This window comes from Solea senegalensis, linkage group LG1, assembly GCF_019176455.1.
Source record: "Solea senegalensis isolate Sse05_10M linkage group LG1, IFAPA_SoseM_1, whole genome shotgun sequence".
In the NCBI taxonomy this organism is placed as follows: domain Eukaryota; kingdom Metazoa; phylum Chordata; class Actinopteri; order Pleuronectiformes; family Soleidae; genus Solea; species Solea senegalensis.
Genome location: NC_058021.1, coordinates 38,498,413 through 38,522,441, shown reverse-complemented (window position 1 = coordinate 38,522,441; position 24,029 = coordinate 38,498,413). Strand labels below are relative to the sequence as shown.

Genomic DNA, 24,029 nt, shown 5'->3' with positions numbered 1-24,029 from the left:
GTAGGGCTTTTTGTAAGCTACAAAACCATCTTTCCAGGCTATATAAAATTCTTCTAGGTCACTGGAATGCCATTTTCTTTCTAATCTACGTAATGCCTGTTTAAGAGCGCGAGTATTGGAGTTAAACCATGGTGCTCGTCTCATCTGATTCACCACTTTCTTATTCAGAGGGGCAACACAATCTAATGTACTTTGCAGTGAGGCCGCTGTACTATCAACAAGGTTTCTACTGTTGCTGCTGTTTCTACTGTTGTTGCTGTTGCTGCAGTTTTGAGTGTGTGTGTGAGGTGGAGGTCACGCTGCATGATCGCATATAAACAAATGCCTCCAGGCGTCTGATACTGCAGGTCAGTGTGTGTATCAGTGTGTGCATGTGTGTGTGTGTAGGTGTGTAGGTGGTTATGTCATGTAACAGAGTGTAACATAGTTGACTGGATCATAAAGGAGCAGCAGCAGCAGCAGCAGTAACAGCAGCTTGTATCAGCTTTGGTTTAAATATTAATTACATGCACGTCCACTATCAACATCATTATTATTATTATTGTTATTATTATTTTTTTATTTTTTTATTTATTTTTTATTATTATTATTTCATTACAGAGCAAAACAATCGCTGCTAAAATATTTCATTTACACCTTTTTCATGTACAACGATAATGAAGTGCAATCGCTTTATTTGTTAATGTTTCAGTTGTTTCTGATATGAAATGATGTTGGATATGACAGTGAAGCATTTCAATAAAAACAGTTTGGAAAGAAAATCCACAATATTTATTATTTATTATGACATAACCTTTTTTTAGGATAATTATGAACCTGGAGTTTGGCCTTATATGGGAAATGAAAGTTTATGATATATAATTATATATAATGATATAATTATAATGTATGGAAACAATACTTTGTGAAAAATTAATAAATAAAGAAGACAAAAAAAATCCCACATCAAGTCTGAAACCAAGCATCATCTTCTGCCCACATCAACCCATCCCCCCTCCTCCCCCACATGAACACACACGCGCGCACACACACACACACACACTCTGACACATTGATTATGTGGTTCAGCTGATTGCAGGCATCAGCTGAACCACAGAGAACATTGTTAGTTTAACTGCAGGTTTGTGTGTGTGTGTGTGTGGGTGTGGGTGGGTGGGTGTATGTGTGTGTGTAGTAGTAGTAGTCTAAATGGAGACTAAAACCTGGTCCTAATGAGGCAGAACCAATCATTTCTGAGAAGCTGGTTAAAGTTTAGGACTAAGACTAAGAACTGTGGTTAAGGTTAAGGTTAAGGGATAGTTATCATCTGGTTATGGTTGAGGTGAAACTAACCCTCTCTCATGTTACAATGTTGTTTATCAGCTTTGTTAAGTTTCCTGTCCGGAAGTGAGAGAAGCAGCCCTTCAAAGTAAAGGTTTATTTTCATTCGTCAAAAACAAACATTTTATTTCACTTCATTTTAAACGAATACGACACATTGACATGTTTGTTCAGTTAGAGAATCAGAATGAAGAGATTACTGATGAACAATTTTTTTATTTCGTTTATTTTTTTGCATAGGAAAACACATGAAGTCATCAGTACAACATCAGTGAATATGAAGGATTATAGGAAGAATGAGTCGTAACTATTTCACAATATTGACTGTTTACACCTGTGCTGATGAAAACATCAAAATTTGCCACATTGCCACGGCAACACATTCAACTACGTGATTTCCTGTTGCCAGTAGATGGAGCTATAACTTAACAAATCCGTTGTAATTATTTCACAGTAAATCGTAAACATAGTAAAGTTTGCTCTCTTCTGTGACCCAATTAGCATCGAGTGGGCGTGGTATCCCAACGTGGGCATGTCTTCAATTGTACATACTTTGTACACTGACGTCACAGCCAGAGCGAGGAAGACACCGTTTCAGAACGAATAACAACAGTCGGCTCTTTTATTGTGAAGGTGTCTCCAGCGGAAGTGGTGTGTTGCGTCACAGTAGCTTTACGCACTGCAGGAGGTGTGTGAGAGCGTGTGTCAACGTGTTCTGCGCTCATTCACTCAGTCACTCCAGCAGCAGCTGCTTCATCCAAACATCAGGAGGTAAAAAAAAAATCACTTATTCAACTTCACCCTCTTCTTCTGTGTGTGTGTGTCAGTGTGTGCCACCTTCATTCATGTGTGTGTGCGTGTGTTTCAGTGGCGTAAGTTGTTGCGGTGCGTTGTTTTTAGCGCAGCTGCGTAAAACGCGTAATTGTAGCTGCTTTGGTTGGAGATGCTGCTGAGATGGAGGACGTGGAGGAATCTGAGCTGAGACTCTGTGGAGGTGGATGAAGGAGAAGCTCACATGTTTTATTCCTGAAGCTCACACACACACACACACACACACACACACACACACACACACACTCACACTCACACACACTGCTGCTGCTTCTTCTTCCCTTTTCTGTATCGAAGTCCTGTTCCTGTTAAAACCAAACAAACCTGCACTTCCACCTCAGTCAGCTTCTTCTTCTCTCCATTCAAACATCACCTCACCTCATCACACAACTTAAAGCTCTAGTGTCAAACCTGAGGCTCGTGGCCCACACACGACCCACTGTACACTTGTTTTCGGCCCATTTGTTGTGGTTTTACTACACATCGAGTTAATGTTGTTTGTGATAGAAATAAACAACTGGAATGTTGAAATGTATTTAGCGCTCCTCTACTTTTCTCTTCTTTTTGCGTATATATGTGTAATATCTAACTTTTAAAACACGTTTAGCCTCATTGAGGACAAAAAGCATTGATTGCGCTCACTTGTTTTTGTTATCATCTTTAATCTCTGATTTATTGTCTTTATTTAATCAAATTGGCTTTCTTTCTTTTTGAATTTTATGCTGTTTGTCTTTGACTTGGACACAGTTTTTAACTTTTTAATATAAACAAATGTTTGATGTGAGCAACACACGGCCTGTGGGCCAAGAGTAAACCACCAGCATTAATATGTGGCTCGGCAGATGATATATTTTTTAAAATGTCCACTTTAAAGGTGCCATGTTTTGTGGGGGCTTTTATAGTGACTTTAGCTTGCTTGTAGCTAGTTAGCTTGCTAGCGCACAATTAAAAAAATAAATAAATTGTGTTGTTCTTTTTTATATAATAACATACATTTATACTTGTGTATAAATACATGCAAACATAATCAAATTAATAACCATTAGTGTTTGAAAGGGAGGAAACATTATTTTGAAATTTTTCTTCTTCTTTCTTCATTTTTTTCTCAGACTGTTGTTGTGAAACGTATTTTGGCAGATGTTCCCTCTAATGCTCTTTATGAATATTGATTTTTCTCCTCCTTCATTTGGATCCATCATTGTTGAGAAGCTGCTGCTGCTCTTTAAGACCTCAATGTTTTTAACTTTTATTACATGTTTGTTCTCTGTAGAACTTCTGTCACACTAAGGTTCACATGGAGCAACAAACATTTTAATTGTCCTGGATTGTCTTCTGATTCCTTCTCCTCATGAGAAGTCACTTCAGTTGAGTTTCAGTCTGTCCACTGTTGTAATGCTGCAAGAAGTGTGGAGAAACACGGGCTCAACAGGTTGTTGTAATACAACAGTGAGGAAGTGTGTGTGTTTCAGAAATACCTGCTTTTCCTGTATGAGTCTGTGTAAATTTTTCATTGGTTGACTCACTTGTTCTCTACTGTGAGACTAGCTAATGGGTTTGGTTCTACCAGTGCACAGGTAGGACAGTGTGTGTGTGTGTGTGTGTGTGTGTGTGTGGTACTAAGGCACACACACCCTCAAAGTCAATTAAGCACTCCCATGCTGCCAAATGTTTGCTGGAAAAGCCATTTCATAAATAAGCAATGTCACAGAGTGAGAGAGAGAGGGAGAGCTCACGGGGCGGCAGTGGGCGTGGTGGGAGAGTTTCATCCTTTAATAAATATCATCAGCAGAAACATGTCATGACTCACAGGAACATGACACAGCAGCTGACCATCACTGAGGAACACAGTAGAGATACTTCAAAATGTTGACATTAGGACAGAAGAAAAATAAGTGTTTTCTCGCCAAATCTGAATGAATCCTGAGTCCTATCGAGTTTCTGCCTGGTCTTCTTGAGTCATTTTTAGCCATTTTGAAACTTTATGTAGTTTTTTCAGGCCTTGTGTTCTTTGTCAAGTCTTTGTCTTAAACCTAACATTTATTTATGGTGAAAAGAAAAACACATGATTTATGTTTTTTGTAAACTAGATCTAAACCACTTTAAGTTTGATTTATTTTTTGAATGCGATGCTTTGGCAGCGTCAGATGGGTTAGTGGAGCCGGATCTGATCTAATCTTCGACAAATACCAGTGTGGGTAGTCTGACATAAAGGGAGAGATCTGTTTTGTTGCTGTGCATTGTGAAGCAAGAAAAAACCCTTGTGGTAAGAAAAGTTTCTTTGTGTAACGTTACAACATTTAAAAGTTTTTGTTGTATAATATAACAACTTTTTTCAAATTATGTTTGGTGTCAGTTAGATTTTTTTTACACAACACTAACCAGTGTTACACTCACCAGTTTTGTAACACAATTATTTTGTAAAGCTACCTTTTGGGTCTTTTTGGTAATGTAAGTAAAACATATTGTGTTACAATTTTTTATTTATTTTTGTTTGGGGGGGGGGTAGTAACTTCTTTTGTTCAAATTTTAACATATATATGTATATATACATGTGTGTGTGTGTATATATATATGTATGTATATATATTTACATATTTTAAATGCTCATGCTAATGCAGACCTTGTTGGTAATGCAATATATATTTTATTTTATGTAAGTTACAACTTTTCGTAAAAAGAATTTGTAGCATAAGTAATGTTTTGTTGAAATCCCATATTTTGTAATCTTGTTGGTTTATGTAAATAATATTTTTTGAATACTTGAAATGTATGTTTTTTTAACATAAGTAACTTATGTTTACTGGTATATATATATATATATACACGTAAATATACTGTATGTATAATGTTTCTCAATTAAATAATTCAGTCATGTTTGTGACCGTATTACAAGATCCAAAGACACCATTTTGTTTATTTTTAAGCAACTTTATTTGTTAACGGCTACAAATTTAGCTTTAACTGAATCTGCTGAGTCAAGCATCTCTCTCTCCCTCCCTCCCCTTCCCCTTGTCTGTCCACTCCCTGTCCTCCTGTCCGGACCGGCTGCCCACACCACATAATCATAAAACAAATAAATAAAAATAACACAGTACCGAGTATCACAGACTCGCCCGGCGCACAGCAAATCTGTCCAACACCACAAGGCATGCAGTCAACCATAGTACATGTCTTAAGTACTGGGCAGGACAGGGTAAAAACAAAAAAATGTATGTGTCTGAAGCTGCGGAGAAGCTAATTTATCTGCTGAGGTTTTTTCACTGAAAGAACTGGTTTATTGGTTTATTGTTGCTGGAGGCGTCAAAGAAAAACTAAAAAGTACCTGAAACAAAATCGATCTGTCAGTGCACACTACTATAAGTATATGTGCGTGACCTTAAACTCCGATTTATACAATTACGGTTTATCGCTAAGACATTTGAACGACCTGAAGGCAGAAGGATGAATAAGATCAGCTGTCGTTTCCACTCCATTTTAACAGCTGGATATAAGGTTTTCTGTCAATCTGCAAAGGTTAATAAGCTAACTGTGTGTGCGTGTGTGCATGTGTGTGTGTGTGTGCGTGTGCATGTGTGCATGTGCGTGTGTGCATGAGATATAAGTTGCATTATGTGTAAAAAAAAAGAACGATTGTAGAATGACCCTTTATCATCTGCATAGAAAGAGCAATTCTGATGATTCAGCTGAAATATGTGCGTAAACCACTTTTTTGAACCGACAAACATTTTGAAGCTTTTTGCATTTTTCTCCTCTTTGTTTTCTCGTTGTTTCCGTCTGCTCTCGTTGCAAAAGTTAAAAAGAATGAACATAATTGATGGTTCATTCTCTCATCGGTGTAACAATGAAAGAAGCTCAAACAGACGGTTTTAATATTTTGTTAAATAAATATGGAAAATATTTTCTCAGAATGAAGCTAAAAAAAAATGAACAGGAAAATGACGAATTTGATCAAATTGATCTTGTGGAACGTCGTAAAAATAATGTAACTATAACAAAGTGCCTAAAATAAATGTATATGTAAATGTATAACACAAAAGTATAATGAAAATTATAAAAGCATAATAATAAAGTATAAAAGTATAATTAAATAGTATAAAAAATATAACACAAAAGGTTAAGATTATACTTTACATTTAAACTATAAGTTAAGTATAATTTAAAAAAACATAAAAAATTATAAAAGCATAATAATAAAAATAAAGTATAAAAGTATAAAAATATGTAATGAAAAGTGTACGAGCAAAATAAAATGACATATAAAACTAGAAGTAAAAATCTGAAGAAAATAGGTATTCTGTAGGCAGAACGAAACAGGAAGAATGTTGACATGACATCATGTGAACGGATTAATTCATTCTCAAGGAGACGCTCATTGTTTGTGGAACAAAATGCTCAGTGTGAGCTGGGCTGTTACCGCGGCGACAATGCTCAAACTTCCTCCTCCTTTTTGTTTTTTAAAACCTGAGCTGATGAATTTTAACTTGATTCTAACTCCTCCTATGACACGGTCACATTTGAGTCTTGAGGTCATGAGGTCATGACTTGTGTTTTTGGGGGATTTTGAGTGTTGTCACATGCTGTGCAAATCGCCAAAATGGACGGCAACATTCCAAATGGCCGACTTCCTGCTGAATTGATGTCTTGCTTACGGGGGATTTTTTTCTTTGTCTTGGTCAATAACATCTTCCCACCAAGTTTCTTTGCCCCGTTTTCACCTTAGGGTGCGCTATAGAGCAATGAACACACAGGGCCAGGAACTATGCCAATATTGCATTTTCGCCTGACCTGAGCTCCATGCAGAGTTTCAAGAGTTTTTATGCTCAGCCTCAAAAATTACTGCAAAGACACATGTACAATAAACATCTCAAGGATTACGATAGGCTCCTCGTTTCGGCCCCTACTATTCATGGCTTGGGCCATAATAGTTTGGTCCATAAAATGTAAGACAATGACGATCGCTATAGAGCTGCAACTATTAGTTGATTATTAATCAAATACTAAAGTAATAGTCAGCCATTTTGATAATAAGGTTTGAGTGAGATTATTTGTGTTCATTTTATTGTGTTATTCAGCGTTTCTGGGGTTTTTGCTCCACCTGATGGTGAAATTGTTAAAACTGATTAATTGTAGGTTTGTAGACAAAAACAACGACATTCTGATCTGATTTTCAGACTTTTATTAGATTTTATTGACCAGACAATTAATTGATAATTCAAGAAAACCATCATAGGATTAAATGATAATTAATACATACATAAATTGCCTCTTTCCTTTCTTTCTTTCTTTCTTTCTTTCTTTCTTTCTTTTCCCTTTCACCTACAAACGTCACATTCCCTGAAACTGGAAGAGCGAGGTTTTCCATGAATGAGTGGAAGTTTTAACTCTTGTTTTAAACACTCCCAGTGCAAGTGAAAGAATTCACCTGCACTGGGAGCAAAGGTCGTTGTTCGTTTTTCATGTGAGTGAAGCTGTGTATTTATGGTGGGTAATATTATTATTATTATTATTATTATAATCATTGTTATTATTATAGTAGTAGTAGTATTTCCCCTTTAAATTCCACTGTAACAGCCAATGTTGTATTACAAAAGAAAAAACATCTAAATTAACAATAAGAAAATATTTGTACTTTTCCACCTCAAAATCACAGAATGTGATGGTCAAACAACACAAATATACTAAAAAAAAAGGAGGTGGAAGTAAAACAATTTTCTACTCACTTGAAATTTTACTGAAATACAAATAAAATGACCACTCTTAAAAGAACTATAGCTATTAAAAGTTTTAATCAAAGAAAAAATTAACTGAAACAATTGTTTTAACTAAAAAAGTCATTAATGTCATTAAAACAATTGTTTTGAATTAAAAATGCATATATGTAATGCAATAATACTTACATTGTTAATTTTGAAAGCTTATTTTTGACCTATGTTGTATATACTGTAAAATACATTTCATATGCTTCTATATATATACATATTTAAACACACAGTATACTGCATTTATATATAATATTTCTTTAAATTACTTTAAAAACAGTTCCCAAATGCACTTTCAAATACTTACACAAAAATAAATCTTTTCAAATAAAAGTGTCATTGTTATATTATCTTATATATATTATAAATATTATCTAAAATATATATCTACACACGTCATCTTGCTATTTTTATCGTGTTATTTCTGATCTTGGCTGTGAAGAGACGGAGTTTCCCTCAGTGATGAGGACAATGTTGCTCATCCTGATCATTCACTCACTCACACACATTGCACATGCAGTGAGTGGAGCTGACCTGCGGGTGGCAGTGCTGCTGTGTCGTAGTCAGCTCCATCAACAAAGACTGTGTACTTATTTAAATGACACACACACACACACAGTGAAGGAAGGTGTGGTGAGTGATTTCAGAGCTGAGTCACAGTGACTGTGTTCTGCTGCAGTGACACACACACACACACGTTTGTACAGCAACCTTAGTGAGAACACTTGTAGACATAATGCATTTCTTAGCCCCTTACCTTAACCTTAACCATCAAAACTAAACACCTAACCTTAACCCTAACCCTACATCTAACCTAAACCAAATTGTATCCCTAACTCTAAAACCAAGTCTTAAGTCTAAACTCTCAAAAAGACCTTTAAACCAGCCAAAACGTCACAGACCCCACAAAGCGACACATACAAGCACACACACACACATTCTGGTACGGCTCCCATACTGGGGACTGCTTTTCTAAATTATTGCTTTTCCTAGCCTCTTACTTTAACCTTAAATGTCTCAACTAAATGTTAACCCTTACCGTACCCTAAAATCAAGTCTTAACTCTCAAAAACTCTTAAATGTGTCCTTGCTTTCATTTCATGGAGCTCACAAAGCTAAACACATATATTCTGGTACACCTTTATGTCATAGATTAATGCTTTTCCTTGCCCCTTATCTTAACCTTCACGATCAAAACTTAATGTTAACCCTTACCTTAACCTCAACTAAATTCTAACCCTAGATTCTAGTCTAAACTCAAAAAGCCCTTTAGTGAGGACACTCACACATTAATACCTAGCTAAGGTAAATCCTTAACCTTCACTATCCCAACCCTTACCTTAACCTTGATCTAAACCACTGTCCAACCCTAACCCTAAAATCAAGTCTTCACTCTTAAGCCCTTTAAATTCACCTTAACTTCCAACCCTAACCAAAAATCAAGTTTTAACCCGTAAAAAAGCCCTTAAATTCAGTAAAAAATGTCCTCACAGTGTGAGACATTTTTTTTAAAACTATTCATACAAGCACAAAATGATGGAGATGAAATCATGAATATTCATTTGCTTATTTTCTCTGAATTGTACACTTAAAGTAAAGTGCAGCTTCTTTTCATGGTAATATAATCCAGACAGATTAAGACGTGAGTTAAGGTGATGCTGATGCACAGTATTGATCAGTAGCAGGAAGTCTCTGTCAGCTTCATTCACTCATTCATCATCTTCACTTTTATCATCTGTGGGATATTTTCCCCACATGGTGAAATATTTCTCATGTTCCTGTGGATTTTTTCTTTTTTGTCCTTGTGCTGCAGCTCATGAAGAATCTGTGGGATTGATTTTACAGGATGATTTAAACTGGAAGAAGTTGAAAATTAGCTTTTTAATTTATTTGGTGGGTGTGTGTGTGGAAAGATGCCACATTTTCAAGTGATTAAAAAACCTTATTTATAGGATGTCAAATTGCTTAATAAGTCAAAAATAAAACGAGAGTTCTGGTGATTTACATTTTAAAAAAATATTCAATTTAAGTCTACGATAACTTTAAAAACACGTTCATGTCTTTATCTCACAGATTTTTCCAACAGGAAACTGCAGTTTGTAAACCACTCACTCTCACACACCAAACCCCATAGAGAAAATCAGTAATTTTAGCTCACAGGGACACAGGAGCTGCTGGTCTACAGCTGCCTCGTGTGGTCAGTTTATGTCATTGAAGTAAATCTGAATGAAAGTTTTTCAATTCTGAATTCTAAATATAACACATTAAAACTTAGTGATGGAGGCAGCAGTGGATCTACAACTCCTGTGTGCTGTGATGTTAAAATCGCTGATTTTCTCTATGGGGTTTGGTGTGGGATAGTGAGTGGTTTACAAACTTCAGTTTCCTGTTGGAAAAATCTGTCTCACAGTGAGATAAAGACGTGAACATGTGACATAGATGTCGTAGACTTAATATAGCTACATAATAGACACCATCTTACTGTTAGATTTTCCAAACCACTCACTTTTCCACACCAAACCCCATAGAGTAAATCAGTAATTTACCTCGTGTGGTCACTTCTGCATCTTCTTCCTCTTTTCTTCATTATCATTTACCGCAGGCACAGACAGGTTTGTTTAACGGGTCAGTGCTGGAGAATGTGCTTCACCGAGAGATGTTATTTCTGACACCGCGGTGTGAAATAGAGTCAGCACTGCCAAGTGTGTGGTTATGGTGTTCATGGCGAAGGCCAAATCAAGGTCAGTCATGATAATAATACGAGATTGTAGAGAACTTCAGAGTGGTTGGGTGTTGACCCAACAGAGAGAAGAGGCAAATGAACATAGGAGGGAAATTCTGAAGTGAAGGAAAAATTCTGATTTATTGATTGTTTTCGAAGAGACTCCAGCTGTACCAGACTCCTACTGACAGATGTCAGTTTACACAGGAGCTCTGCTTCTTCATCACATTTTCTTTCACTGGGAAGGGTGTTTGTGTGTGTGTGTGCATGTGTGTGTGTGTGTGTGTGTGTCACATTTGAGTGGGAGTCTGAATGCTTTCGTTCGTCTCTAGAATGTCAACAGTGAGTCACATCGGGTCGCTTGTCTCGGGGCAGGGCAGCGCCAAACCTGTGCTAAAGAAAACAATATGATTTAGTCCAGATCACACAAACACTGTGTGCTTTAATGCTTTATCATTAATGTTTGTGTTGTAGTGAGGTTAGCAAGCAAGCTAATCTCGTCAATGTGTTAAACACAAGACGCAGTATTTTATCTAAAAACAAAAACATGATAGCAACATGTAATTCGCCAGTAGGTTAGCTATAAGCTAATGTCATTAATATGTTAAACATGTGATGCAGTATTTTCATTAATTCACAACAACACATTAGCAACATGTGACTCGTGTGAAAATTATAGGTAGGTTTGTTCAGTAGACAACTAGTAAGATAATGTAGCCGCATTGATACATGGATGGAATTTAACAGCACAGTTCACATTATAGCTAAGTTAGCTAACTAGCAAGCACAACACACATTATTTAATTAATGTTAGCATAATCAGTAGTTTAGCTAACTACCAAGCTAATTATGCAGGGGCTTCATTCATTCGTGACATTTTAGTAACATGGATCAAGTTTCTGGAACATTCTGACATTTTGTAAAAAAAAAAGAGTAAAGTAACAATTTTCTAAACTTGACAATATTTGTGTTTTTAATAAAATTAAGTGTTTTATAACATTTCAACATTTTATCACATTTTTAGTAAGATATTTTGTAACATTACTGCAAAATTTTAGTCAAGCAAATATTGTTTGTTTTTTAGTTTAACATTTTGTGACGTGAAGTAATGTATGTTACACAGGTCTTGTTTATTGTAGCATTACTACATGTTTGGTTTTTTTAGAATACTTTTTGTAACATTACTACATTTTTGAATTTTTTAGAAAAATGTTTTTGGAACGCAATAATATTTCTGATTTTTAAAAAAAAGAAAAAAATAGAAAAATATATTTTTTGTACATTACTACATTGTGTAATATTTTTGATGTTTTTTCGTAACCATTTGTTGACCTCATGGTCGTAGCAGTTGTTTTGCTCTAAATCGAGCATATTTTTAAAGTGTCCACGTGCTTTCACATGGCCAGGTGCCTCAAAAGCCCCAGAAGCCCCGCCCCCGTGCTCTGCTCTCATTGGCTGTCTTGTGAGCTCCTGAATTCCCCTCTGGGCCAATAGTGTCTCCTCCCTGTTTTACTGTGTCCCGCCCCCCACTGAGTCTGCCCCTCCACTGTCTGAGGCCCTGCTGCAGTCTGCTGTCAACTGAGTGTGTGTGTGTATCTGTGTGTGTGTGTCCATGTGTGTGTGTGTGTGTGTGTGTGTGAGGGAGAGACAGGCAGACATACAGACAAACAGAGAGAGAGAGACAGAGAAGCAGTAGCTTTTTCTGAAATGAGTCAGTTTGTTTTCTGACAGAGAAGAGTGAGGATGATGATGAAGATGGGCTTTCCTTGGCCTGTGCAGGCTCAGGTCAGTGTGTGTGTGTATGTGTATGTGTGTGTGAGACAGGGATATTCATGTCTCTCGTGCTATTGTATAATACAGTGTCCTTCACACTGTGGTTCTCAGTTTCCACACACACTCTGAGTGTGTGTGTGTGTGTGTGTGTGTGTGTGTGTGTCATGGCTGGTTTTTAATTTTCCTAAATCTGCTTATTATTATTACTATTATTTTGTATTACTTATTTTCCTCGTACGTCATTATTAAGACTTTTGTTTTTGAAAATCTTGAGAAGTTTATTTGTTTTTTTTCTTTCATGTATCTCATATTATTATTATTATTGTTATTATTATTGTTATTATTATTATTATTAGTATTATTAATAACAATAATAATAAGTAAATGTATTGTTTTTATTTTAAATTGTATCAGTGCAGACACAGCATGCAGATCATTCAGTTTATGTTGATTTAAGTTAAAACGAGCTGTTTGTTCTCATTAAACTCTTATTAAAGTAGAAATTGTAAAGAAATTAAAACATATTGACATAAAAAACATGGGTATTGTGTATATATACATATATACTGTATACGTAAATGCACTGCAGTGCAGACGTGTCACTCAGAATCTCTCTATTCGGTTTATGTTGATTTAAATTTAAAAAAAAGTTGTCAAAAATTATGAAGAAATTCAAATATATCTTCATATAAACATCTGTATTGTATAAGCATGTTTGTGTGTAAAGGTTGTTGGATTAACTCATAATAAATTTTTTTGTCTGATAAGATTCATGAGATATTTGAGAAACTCATTTAAAGAGCGAGAGACTCAGAGTCTGCAGAGTGATGCAGTTTAGCCAATCAGTGTGAGTGCTCCACACACACACACACAGAGCATCAATCTTCTTGACAAACACACTTTTCTTTCTTTTGTTTTCAAGGTTAATGACAAATTTTCTTGGACGAGTCACAAAGTGTTTATTATAGAAATCAAGCTTTGGTCTTTTAATTTGAAAAGTCAAGCAGAGGAAGTTGGACTGAAGTAGCTACCGTTAGCTACTTACCGTTTTTAAATAACATTTCAACATTTTATAGTGACATAAGTTATGTTTTTGTAACTTTAGTACTTTTTTAAAATAATTTTAGTTCAATAACTATTGTTATTTTGTCACTGCAATCTTTTTAAAAACATTTTCAGTGAAGTAATGTGTGTTTTTTGTTATATTTCAACATTTTGTAACATTTCTACTAACATAAGTTGTGTTTGTTGTAACATTAGTACATTTGGAAACAATTTTATTGCAGTAACATAAGTTATTTTGTCACTTACAACCTTTTTACTTCAGTAAAGTTTTTTTACATTCTACAGTTTTAGTTCAGCATATATTGTTTTTTTGTATCTTTACAACATTTTTTAACATTTTTAATAATGTATGTTTTTCCTAGAATGTCAGCTTTTGACATTTTTAATTACACAAGTGATTTTTTTTAAATAACATTTCTGCATTTTGAGAAATTTTACGAACATGACTTGTGTTTTTTGTAATATTACTACATTTTGTGAATTATTTTAGTGAAGTTGTAGATGTTTTTTGTTCTGACATTTTTAATAACACAAGTAATGTTCTTGGAGTAACTTGTGTGGTTTTTTTTTTGTGATATTACAACATTTTTTTGATGTTTTTTCGTTGCATTAATAACACAAGGGATTTTAGGAGCTGATATTGCAGAGAGAAGACACAGGAGTGTATGAGTGTATCTGTAACCAAAGCTGTGCTACAGTGAAATTTAAGCCCGGAATATGAGTGCAGTGAGGTCTGTTACCATCTGCAGCTGCTTTTATCTTCATCTGTATCTGTATCTTCTTCTTCTCTTTTATATTCTAATTCCCTGCACGACTGGTTCCAGCAGCAGGTTTTGTTCATTCTCCTGCAGAGACACTGTCAGGTGCACTTTCACATACATTTGACTCTTGCACAGTAAATAGAATAAATAGAGACTTAAAAGGATAGTCAACAGAGAGAGGCCTTTATTAAACAGCCTGCAGAATAAAATCTACATCAGTTTAAGTTTTTACGATATCTGAAGAACATGTTCCATGTCTAACGAGGCCGTCTAACCAACAGGAAACTGAAGTTTGGAAACCACTCACTCTCCCACACCAAACCCCATAGAGTAAATCAGTGATTTTAACATCACAGCACACAGGAGTTGTTGATCCACTGCTGCCTCCATCACTAAGTTCAAATGTCTTATTTTGTCAATTCAGCATTTAAAATCCTGCATTTATATTTACTTCAGTGACACAAAGTGACCACACTAGGCAGCAGTAGACCAGCAGCTCCTGTGTCCCCACTAGCTAAAACCACTGATTTTCTCTATGAGGTTTGGTGTGGGAGAGTGAGTGGTTTACAAACGTCACGGCCTGAGTTTCTTGCTGCTCTTTGCTTTAAACATATGACAGTTCATGTTCCTGTGTTTACATCTCATTTGTTTAAATCCTGTTTGAATCACTTATCTGGCCTGTCACCTGTGTGTGGATCAGACCTGTGTGTGGATCAGACCTGTGTGTGGTTCAGACCTGTGTGTGTTGTTGTGGTTGGTGATGGCGTCGTGAGCTGGAGGAAGTGAAAGCAGACAAACTGTCTGTGCTTCTGTTCTGAGGAAATGTAGGAACATTTTTTGAGAGAGGAAACACATCAAAGGTTTTTGTCACTTTCACTTTGTTCTGCAATAGTGAGCACAAACGACACACAACCTGACCACAGACACACAACCTGACTACAGAGACACAACCTGACCACAGACACACAACCTGACTACAGAGACACAACCTGACCACAGACACACAACCTGACCTGACCACAGAGAAAACACAACCTGACCACACAGACACACAACCTAACCACAGAGACACAACCTCACCACACATACACACAACCTGACCATAGAGACACACAAACTGACCACAGAGACACACAACCTGACCACACAGACACACAACCTGACCACAGAGACACACAAACTGACCACAGAGACACACAACCTGACCACACAGACACAGCTACAGCTACAGCTACAGCTACAGGCGGGATGTGGAACACCTGGAGGGTTGGTGCAGGGAAAACAACCTCTGCATCAACACAAAGAAAACAAAGGAGATGATCGTGGACTTCAGGAGGAGCAGACATCCCCCCCATTCTCCCCTACACATCGGAGGAAAAGTGGTGGAAGTGGTTTCCAGCTTCAGGTACCTGAGCGTGCATCTCAAGGACGACCTCACCTGGAGCAGCAACACTTCCAGCCTGGTCCGGAAGGCACACCAGCGCCTGTACTTCCTCAGGAGGCTGAGACGTGCTGGACTAGGAAGGTCAGCCCTTATCACCTTCTACAGATGTGTAGTGGAGAGTGTCCTGTGCTCCTGCATCACTGTGTGGCACGGCAGCTGCTCTGCAGCAGAGAAGAAGGCTCTGCAGAGAGTGGTGAAAGCTGCACAGAGAACTGTGGGCAGCAGCCTCCCCACCATCACAGACATCTTCACCTCCAGATGCAGGAAAAGGGCCACCTGCATCATGAGAGATCCCACCCACCCAGTACACACACTGTTCACCCCCCTCCCCTCAGGCAGGAGGCTATGGAGCATCAAGAGCAGGACAACGAGACTGAGGAACAGCTTCTACCCTGGAGCTGTCAGACTCCTGAACTCTCTGTAGCCCCCATAGCCTTGCTGCCCCCAACCCCACGGACTGTACTTTGCACATGCCCCCAGTACTGTACGCCACCTTTTGCACAGCACCTTACCTCCAGAGGTTTTAAAGTTTTAATCTTTTTTTAATTTATATTTTGTTAAGTTAAACTGTTGGTTCTTCTTTTCTTCTTTCTTTCTTTTATTGCTGGGCTGACCGGGTTCTGGAGAGACTGAAATTTCGTTCTGACCTCATGTCTTAATGTGTGTTGGAATGACAATAAAGAAATCTTGAAATCTTGAATCTTGAAACTGTCAACTAAAGAAAAACAACATGACTACAAAGAGACAGAATGTTTACAGACAAACACAGAAAACAGCTAAGACCTGGAGACCTGGAGGTTGTTGACTGTCTGATGCCCTGAGGGACATCTTCTCAACAAGTCTTCAAACGGTCTTTGTTCTTCACATGAAAATTAACTCAGGGGAGGAACCATGAACCTCAGCTTCATCATTAGGAACATGAACCTCAGCTCCATCATCATGAGGAACATCATGATGATGAAGTGTGTGTGTGTGTGTGTGTTTGTGTGTGTGTGTGTGTGATGTACACATGTCACAGTCTTGTAGTTAATGAACGTGTGAAAACCTTCAGAAGAACCTTCAGTTACTCATTCACTTTTCCTCCTCTCTTTGATCTTTGATACACTTTTGTTTCGGACTCTCTCGTGATTCACCTCAGTCACCTGTCAGGGGTAAAGGTCATGAAAACAGGAAGTAGATCAGAGTTGGATGACCTCTCGTTTTAGTTTTAGTACTGGAGAGAAGAAGTTAAAGGGATAATTCAGGAAGTTTGTGAGTGAGTCAATTTAAGTCTATGATATCTTAAGAACATGTTCACGTCTTTATTTCTCAGACAGACTAAACCACCCACTCTCCCACACCAAACCTCATAGAGAAAATCAGTGACTTTAGCTGCCGGGGACACAGGAGCTGCTTTCCCTCTGCTGCCTCGTGTGGTCACTTTGTGTCACTGAGGTCAATCTGAACAAATGATTTTAAATGCCAAATTGACAAAATAAGACATTTGAACTTAGTGATGGAGGCAGCAGTGGATCAACAACTCCTGTGTGCTGTGATGTTAAAATCACTGATTTACTCTATGGGGTTTGGTGTGGGAGAGTGAGTGGTTTCCAAACTTCAGTTTCCTGTTGGTTAGACGGCCTCGTTAGACATGGAACATGTTCTTCAGATATCATAAAAACTCTATGGGAAATGAAATGATGAAAATCTTTAATGTTCTACTGGTGGTCAGCGGCGGCCATGTTGTCATCGAGCTGGACCTGGACACGAACACCTTGATAACGTTGCTTCTCTCTCGCTCTCTCTCCCCGTCTCTCCAGGTGAGCCCCAGGCTCCGGATCAAGTGTTAACCATGCTGCAACCATCTGACCCCACCTCCAGCACCCTGCAGCTGGTCGCCAATGACATGACCGGTATCATGGAGAAGCTGGACACCCGTGAGCTGGACCTAGGAGACGGAGAGTACGACACGATGGACGTCGGCGCCACAGGTGTGTGGTGTTCTTCACCGGTCACCACACATTCTCACAGTTTCTGAATCTCCTTCGTGTGTGTGTGTGTGCAGAGCACTTGCCTTTCTCCTCCATCTTCCACACTGTGGGTTTCAAGGAGCCCGAGGCCAAAGTCTTCCTGCTCGCTCCGATCACTGCCAAGATCCTGGAGGTGGAGCGCTTCACCTCAGCTCAGGACCGCTTCAACATCACCACCCAGAGGAGCGTCAGCAAGGTGCCCATGCCTCTTTCATTTTCCTTTTTTTTAAATAAATAAATGCTTTTTAAAAGTAAACATTTATTTAAATGTCCCGGCTGCTGTGCTCTGTGACGCAGTCGATGCCGGCGGTGTTTAAGATCGAGATGAAACACGGCGAGTTCACGTGGCTGGTGAAGAGGAAGGAGAAACACTTCCACGACCTTCACAGGGAACTGAGGACGTACAAGACCTTCATGCGGCTGCCGCTGCCCACACGCAGGTACGTGTCTCACTGTTAGACAAACCACTCACTCTCACACACCAAACCCCATAGAGAAAATCAGTGATTTTAGCTCACAGGGACACAGGAGCTGCTGGTGTGCTGTTGCCTCGTGTGGTCAGTTTATGTCATTGAAATAAATATGAATAAAAGTTTTTAAATGCCGAACTCACAAAAGAAGAAATTTGAACTTAGTGATGGAGGCAGCAGTGGATCAACAACTCCTGTGTGCTGTGATGTTAAAATCACTGATTTTCTCTATGGGGTTTGGTGTGGGAGAGTGAATGGTTTACGAAATGATGAAAATCTTTAATGTTCTATTGGTAAAAGTCATTTTAACAGTGAGATAAAGTGGCAAACATGTTATAGACTAAGATTTGATGAGGAGAATCTTTTGTTAGGAGCTAAACATGAGCCACTGTCTCTGTGCAGTCACACGATAAAGAGAAACCCGGCGACGAGAGATGACGCGCGGCACATGCCGAACCTTCCCAGAGGAGGGGGAGAGGAGCTGGTCAGAGAGGAGCAAGTGTCCAGTCGCAAGGTAAATCATCTCCCTGCTCTCCTCATGCTCTCGTTCCTGCTCGGACTCAGTGTAACCGCATCGCGTTGTTGATTTTGTTCCAGAAATCACTTGAAGATTACTTGAATAAGCTGCTGAAGATGCCCATGTACAGGAACTACCACGCCCTGGTGAGGACGACAGTGGATGATCATGTGTTGATATAAAAAATGCTCCTGTATGTTTTCCACACATTTTTGAAAAGTCTAGGGGAAGTTTAACGTCGCAGCTTTCCTTTCATTTCATTTCCTCAGATGGAGTTCATCGACGTAAGTCAGCTGTCCTTCATCCATGACCTTGGACCTAAAGGCCTGTAAGAACCCAACTCTCTGACTTTCTTTCTATAAAGAAAAGTAGTAAAATGTATTTATTAAATTAGAAATGGTTCTCTTATTTTATGACGTGTTTGTTTTTCGCATGCCCGTTTATTGTCCGTGTGTTTGTAGAATGTTAGTTTTCTGTGTGTTTCAGAGAAGGAATGGTGCTGAAACGCTCCGGCGGTCACAGGATTCCCGGGCTGAACTGCTGCGGTCACAGCAAAATGTGCTACCGCTGGTCCAAGCGGTCAGTTAAAGCACGTTATATTCTTCTGTTGAATAACTCAGTGTAAATATATCAGAGATGCTGTGAGTGTCTCTCAGAAGTTAAAGTGGAGGTTTAATTTCCAGCGTTTGACATTAAAATGAATTTGACAGACTTTTTCAGCAGAAAACTGAAGTTTGTAAAACACTCACTCTGCCACACCAAAGCCGTTAGAGAAAATCAGTGATTTTAACCTCACAGCAAACAGGAGCAGCTGGTCTACTGCTGCCTCGTGTGGTCACTTTGTGTCACTGAGGTAAATCTGAACAATGGATTTTTAATGCCGAAATGATAAAATAAGACATTGTAACTTGGTGATGGAGGCAGCAGTGGATCAACAACTCCTGTGTGTTGTGATGTTAAAATCATTGATTTTCTCTATGGGCTTTGGTGTGGGAGAGTGAGTGGTTTACAAACTTCAGTTTCCTGTTGGAAAAGTCTGTCTCACAGTGAGATAAAGACACAAACACATTCTTAAGATATTGTAAAACTACAGCGGACTTAGATTTTATCACTTTGTGTCATCTAAATAAGATTATAGCGGCTTGAGAGGAACAATAGATTACAGTAATGTGTTTAACTGAGTATTAACCACACTTCAAAAACCTGTGTTCAGCTGGCTGGTGGTGAAGGACTCTTTCCTGCTGTACATGAAGCCGGACTCTGGTGTCATCTCGTTCGTGATGCTGGTGGACACAGAGTTCAGCATTAAGATGGACTCCAAAGAAACGGAGACCACACATGGCGTCCGCATCGACAGCCTGTCCAGGTCTGTGATCCAGTGTTTGTTCTGTTTCCACATTCACTCTCTCTCTCTTTCTTTTCTTTTTTTATTTATTTATTTCTAATTTAATGAAAAAGTAAAGCAAAGCAAGACAAGATTTTTGCCATAAAGTCTGTAAACCACTCACTCTCCCACACCTAACCCCATAGAGAAAATGACACAGGAACTGCTGGTTCACTGCTGCCTTGTATGGTCACTTTGTGTCACTGCGGTAAATCTAAGTGAAGGATTTTTAATGCCGAAAATTACGAAATAAGACATTTGAACTTAGTGATGGAGGCAGCAGTGGATCAACAACTCCTGTGTGCTGTGATGTTAAAATCACTGTTTTTCTGTATGGGCTTTGGTGTGGGAAAGAGCGGTTTAGAAACTCCAGTTTCCTGTTGGAAAAGTCTGTGTAACAGTGTGATAAAGATGTGAACGTGTTCTTAACACGTCATAGACATCAGATTTAAAGGCTTGTTTGTGTCTCGTCAGGTCTCTGGTGCTCAAGTGCAGCAGCTACAGACACGCCCGTTGGTGGGGTCAGGCCATCGAGGGCTTCGTCCACAAGCACGGCGCCGCCTTCCTCACCGAGCACCGCTTCCACTCCTTCGCTAGACAGGAGGAGAATATTCCGGCCAAATGGTAACGCCTCTTGACTCTTCAATAAGAGACAAATTACACTGCGCAGCTTCTCCCTTTCTTTGTGTTTAATTGACACGAATTAGCGACGGACACTGTGTGTGTGTGTGTGTGTGTGTGTGTGTGTGTGTGTGTGTGTGTGTTGCTGGAGTAATTTGACTCAAAGAGAGGGAAAGTGAGCCTTTATTGCTTGTCACCTGTCCTCCTGCTGGGCAACACTATACTGTCTGTGAGACTGTGTGTGCGTGTGTGTGTGCGTCGTCCATTAACAACATTAATTTCAGCATGATACCTCAGAAGAAGACAGACTGAATGATTAATCTGACCAGAATGTTCATGATTCACGTTGTTTTGCATGTAATGAACCTTTATTAGGGTTCGAGCAACAAGGGTTGCAAGAACCCTACTGTTTGGTTTGTATCTATAAGTAAAATCGTATACGTTGTTGTTTTAATATTGAAAGTGTTATTATGGGGTTAAGTAACGCAGGATTCACAGTGTGTTGAGCTAACGAGATGCATTCAAGGGCCGTGGTAAATTCTTCTGAAAACACACATAAAGCACTAACTAAATATTTGCTGCTGCTGCCATCCAATATTTAATAATTTGTCTAATCATTTACTTTGCTTGTTTTTAACGCTCCTGTAACTGCACATGTTATCGTATATTTCAGTAAATATCTGTATACATATGAACTAATGCTCACATAATTACAAAAACACACTGACAACATGTTTGTTATATTTGTTTTTTTAAATATGATGAATATAAATATATAACGTGTGTGTGTGTGTGTGTTTTGCAGGTATGTGAATGGGAAAACATACATGGAGGACGTGGCTGATGCTCTTGAAGAAGCCAAAGAAGAGATTTTTATCACCGACTGGTGGTGAGTGTGTTTGTGCATGTGAGTGTGCGTGCGTGCGGGCGTGTCAGAATGCAGTCGGTGCACATGGCGGTCACCTCTCCAGGAGGTTTTCTGGTAGAACCGATCAGTTACGATCTGAGGCTCAGACTCAGGCTCCTGTTATGCAAGTACACACACACACACACGCACACACACACCCACACCCACACACAACAGATGATGTGAAATTCCAGGACATTAATGAGCTCATATTAGCTGTAAACCGTCATTGAATGTAAATCAAACTGAGTCAGATAGAGAAGACTGAGGTTCCTTCAGAGATTCTGACGACTGTGGTGTTTGAAAAAGAAGAGAAGGAAGAAATCAGGAAAGACTGAGTTCAAAGTTACAGTAGAAGAAGAGGAAGGAGACGTTTCCACTTCCTCTGAGGACACACCTGAACTCTTCCTGTGTCTTTCCTCACAGGTTGAGTCCAGAGATCTTCCTGAAGAGGCCGGTTGTCGAGGGCAACCGCTGGCGTCTCGACTGCATCCTGAAACGTAAAGCGGTGAGCAGAGGACAGTGAACACCTCACAACACTTTAGAGTTTAAGAGTTTACTTTAACCCAGCCTATCCCAACCAACTTAACCTTATCTAACCTTAACCTAACATAACATAATCTAACCTAATGTAGCCTCACCTAATTTACCTTAAGCATAACCCAATCTAAACTAGCCTCCCTAATTTAACCTAATCTAACCAAACCCAACCTAATGTACTATCACCTAATTTAACTTTAACTTTAAATGTAGCCTAACCTCACTTAGCCTTAACCTAACTTAACCCAACCTAATCCAGTCTAACCTAATTTAACCTTAGCCCAACCTAATGTAGCCTTACCTCACTTAGCCTTAAACCAACCTAACCTAGCCTTACCTAACTTAACCCAGCCAAACATAACTTAGCCTAGCCTCACCTAACTTAACCTTAACCTGACCCAGCCTAACCTAACTTAACCTTAACCCAACCTAATATAGCCTTACCTCACTTAGCCTTAACCTAACTTAACCCAACCTAACCTAGCCTCACCTAACTTAACCTTAACCTTAACCTAACCCAGCCTAACCTAGCTTTACCTAATTTAAGTATTCCAACCTAACCAAACTTAATCTAAGGTAACCCAACTTAAGTTATCTTAGCCTAGCCTAACCCAAGCTAACCAACCTAACTTAACCTAAACTAACATAAACCAAGTGTAGCCAAACCAAACCTGAGTTTATCTTAACTTAAATTAAATGAGTAAACTCTGGAGAAATCTTAAACAAACTTGTGTTTGTTGTCGTTTCCATAGCAACAAGGAGTTCGCGTCTTTGTGATGTTGTATAAGGAGGTGGAGTTAGCTCTGGGCATCAACTCTGGTTACAGCAAGAGAACTCTGTTACATCTGCACCCCAACATCAAGGTGAAAGGCCTCACTCTTCCATCACACGTCCGTCCGACCGTCCGTCCATCCATCGGTTAAATGTTTATTTGTTTGTTGACATCAGGTGATGCGTCACCCCGACCACGTCTCCTCCGCCGTTTACCTGTGGGCTCATCACGAGAAGCTCGTCGTCATCGATCAGTCGGTGGCGTTCGTGGGCGGCATCGACCTGGCGTACGGTCGCTGGGATGACTGCGAACATCGGCTGACGGATGTCGGAAGTGTGACGCTCTCTCACCTGGAGCAGGTAACACACACACACACACATCCTTTAACTGGAACACCCCCCACAACTCTGATTGGTTTGGTGGTGGTGGGCGGAGCAACAGATCAAAAAACAAGAGTTTGCAACCAACGAATGAAAATTTAGATCGTGAAAAAAGGGCCGACACAGTGTAGTGGCTAGTATCATTACCTCACAGCAAGAAGGTCACAGGATAGAATCCTGGTTTGACTGACAGCATTTTTGCTAATTTGATTGTGAGAGTGAATGGTTGTTGGTCTGTTTTAATGTCATTAATGAATGAATGAATGTTTCATTCCTCTGACGATTAATCATTTCTCACGCCATGTGCCTTAGGCAAGCTCCGCCTCCTCCAGTCAGGCTGCTCCGCCCAACGGCAGAAGCAGCAGCGGCGCCGCTCCCCAGAGCAACGGGAAGAACATTTTCACTGTGATGGACTCGGCAGACCAGCCCAAGCTGAAGGGTCAGGGGAAGATGAAGAGGACGAGGTTCAGCATCAGGAGACACCTGCAGAAGCACGGCTTGGCGCCCAGTGACAGCGACAGCGACCTAGAGACTGAAGAGAGTGAGTTTCACCTGGTTTGTGTCGTCCAACACCGACACAATAAAGTTCATCCTGATCTGTTAAGACGTCGCTGAGATATACACATCTTATCTTATTCAATGGGACTAATCCGTGTTACATTTAAATTGCAACCAACTCTGTAATCTGGATTAGACATACACCAAATTCCCTCCAAATCCGATGAGTTTTGACAGAGATATGATGTGATATTCT

General features: G+C 39.1%; 1 protein-coding gene across 3 annotated transcripts in view; it reads left to right on the top strand.

Annotated features, from left to right (window-relative positions):
* The first annotated feature begins 2,016 nt into the window (after positions 1-2,016).
* The window catches only part of pld1b (phospholipase D1b), a 34,143-nt gene continuing 12,130 nt past the window's right edge, over positions 2,017-24,029 (top strand). Inside the window, exons 1-15 of one of the 3 annotated variants that reach the window (XM_044028459.1) lie at positions 2,017-2,091; positions 17,475-17,645; positions 17,720-17,880; positions 17,982-18,124; positions 18,557-18,668; positions 18,752-18,817; positions 18,941-18,999; positions 19,158-19,250; positions 19,885-20,037; positions 20,530-20,679; positions 21,482-21,565; positions 22,010-22,091; positions 22,876-22,986; positions 23,072-23,254; positions 23,588-23,816. In XM_044028459.1, the coding sequence (XP_043884394.1) occupies positions 17,507-17,645; positions 17,720-17,880; positions 17,982-18,124; positions 18,557-18,668; positions 18,752-18,817; positions 18,941-18,999; positions 19,158-19,250; positions 19,885-20,037; positions 20,530-20,679; positions 21,482-21,565; positions 22,010-22,091; positions 22,876-22,986; positions 23,072-23,254; positions 23,588-23,816 (1,765 nt within the window). In that variant the 5' untranslated portion in view covers positions 2,017-2,091; positions 17,475-17,506. Of the gene's footprint in view, positions 2,092-3,860; positions 4,415-12,286; positions 12,418-17,474; positions 17,646-17,719; positions 17,881-17,981; positions 18,125-18,556; positions 18,669-18,751; positions 18,818-18,940; positions 19,000-19,157; positions 19,251-19,884; positions 20,038-20,529; positions 20,680-21,481; positions 21,566-22,009; positions 22,092-22,875; positions 22,987-23,071; positions 23,255-23,587; positions 23,817-24,029 lie in introns of those variants that run through there. The other 2 variants (XM_044028475.1, XM_044028467.1) reach the window with 2 other exon arrangements.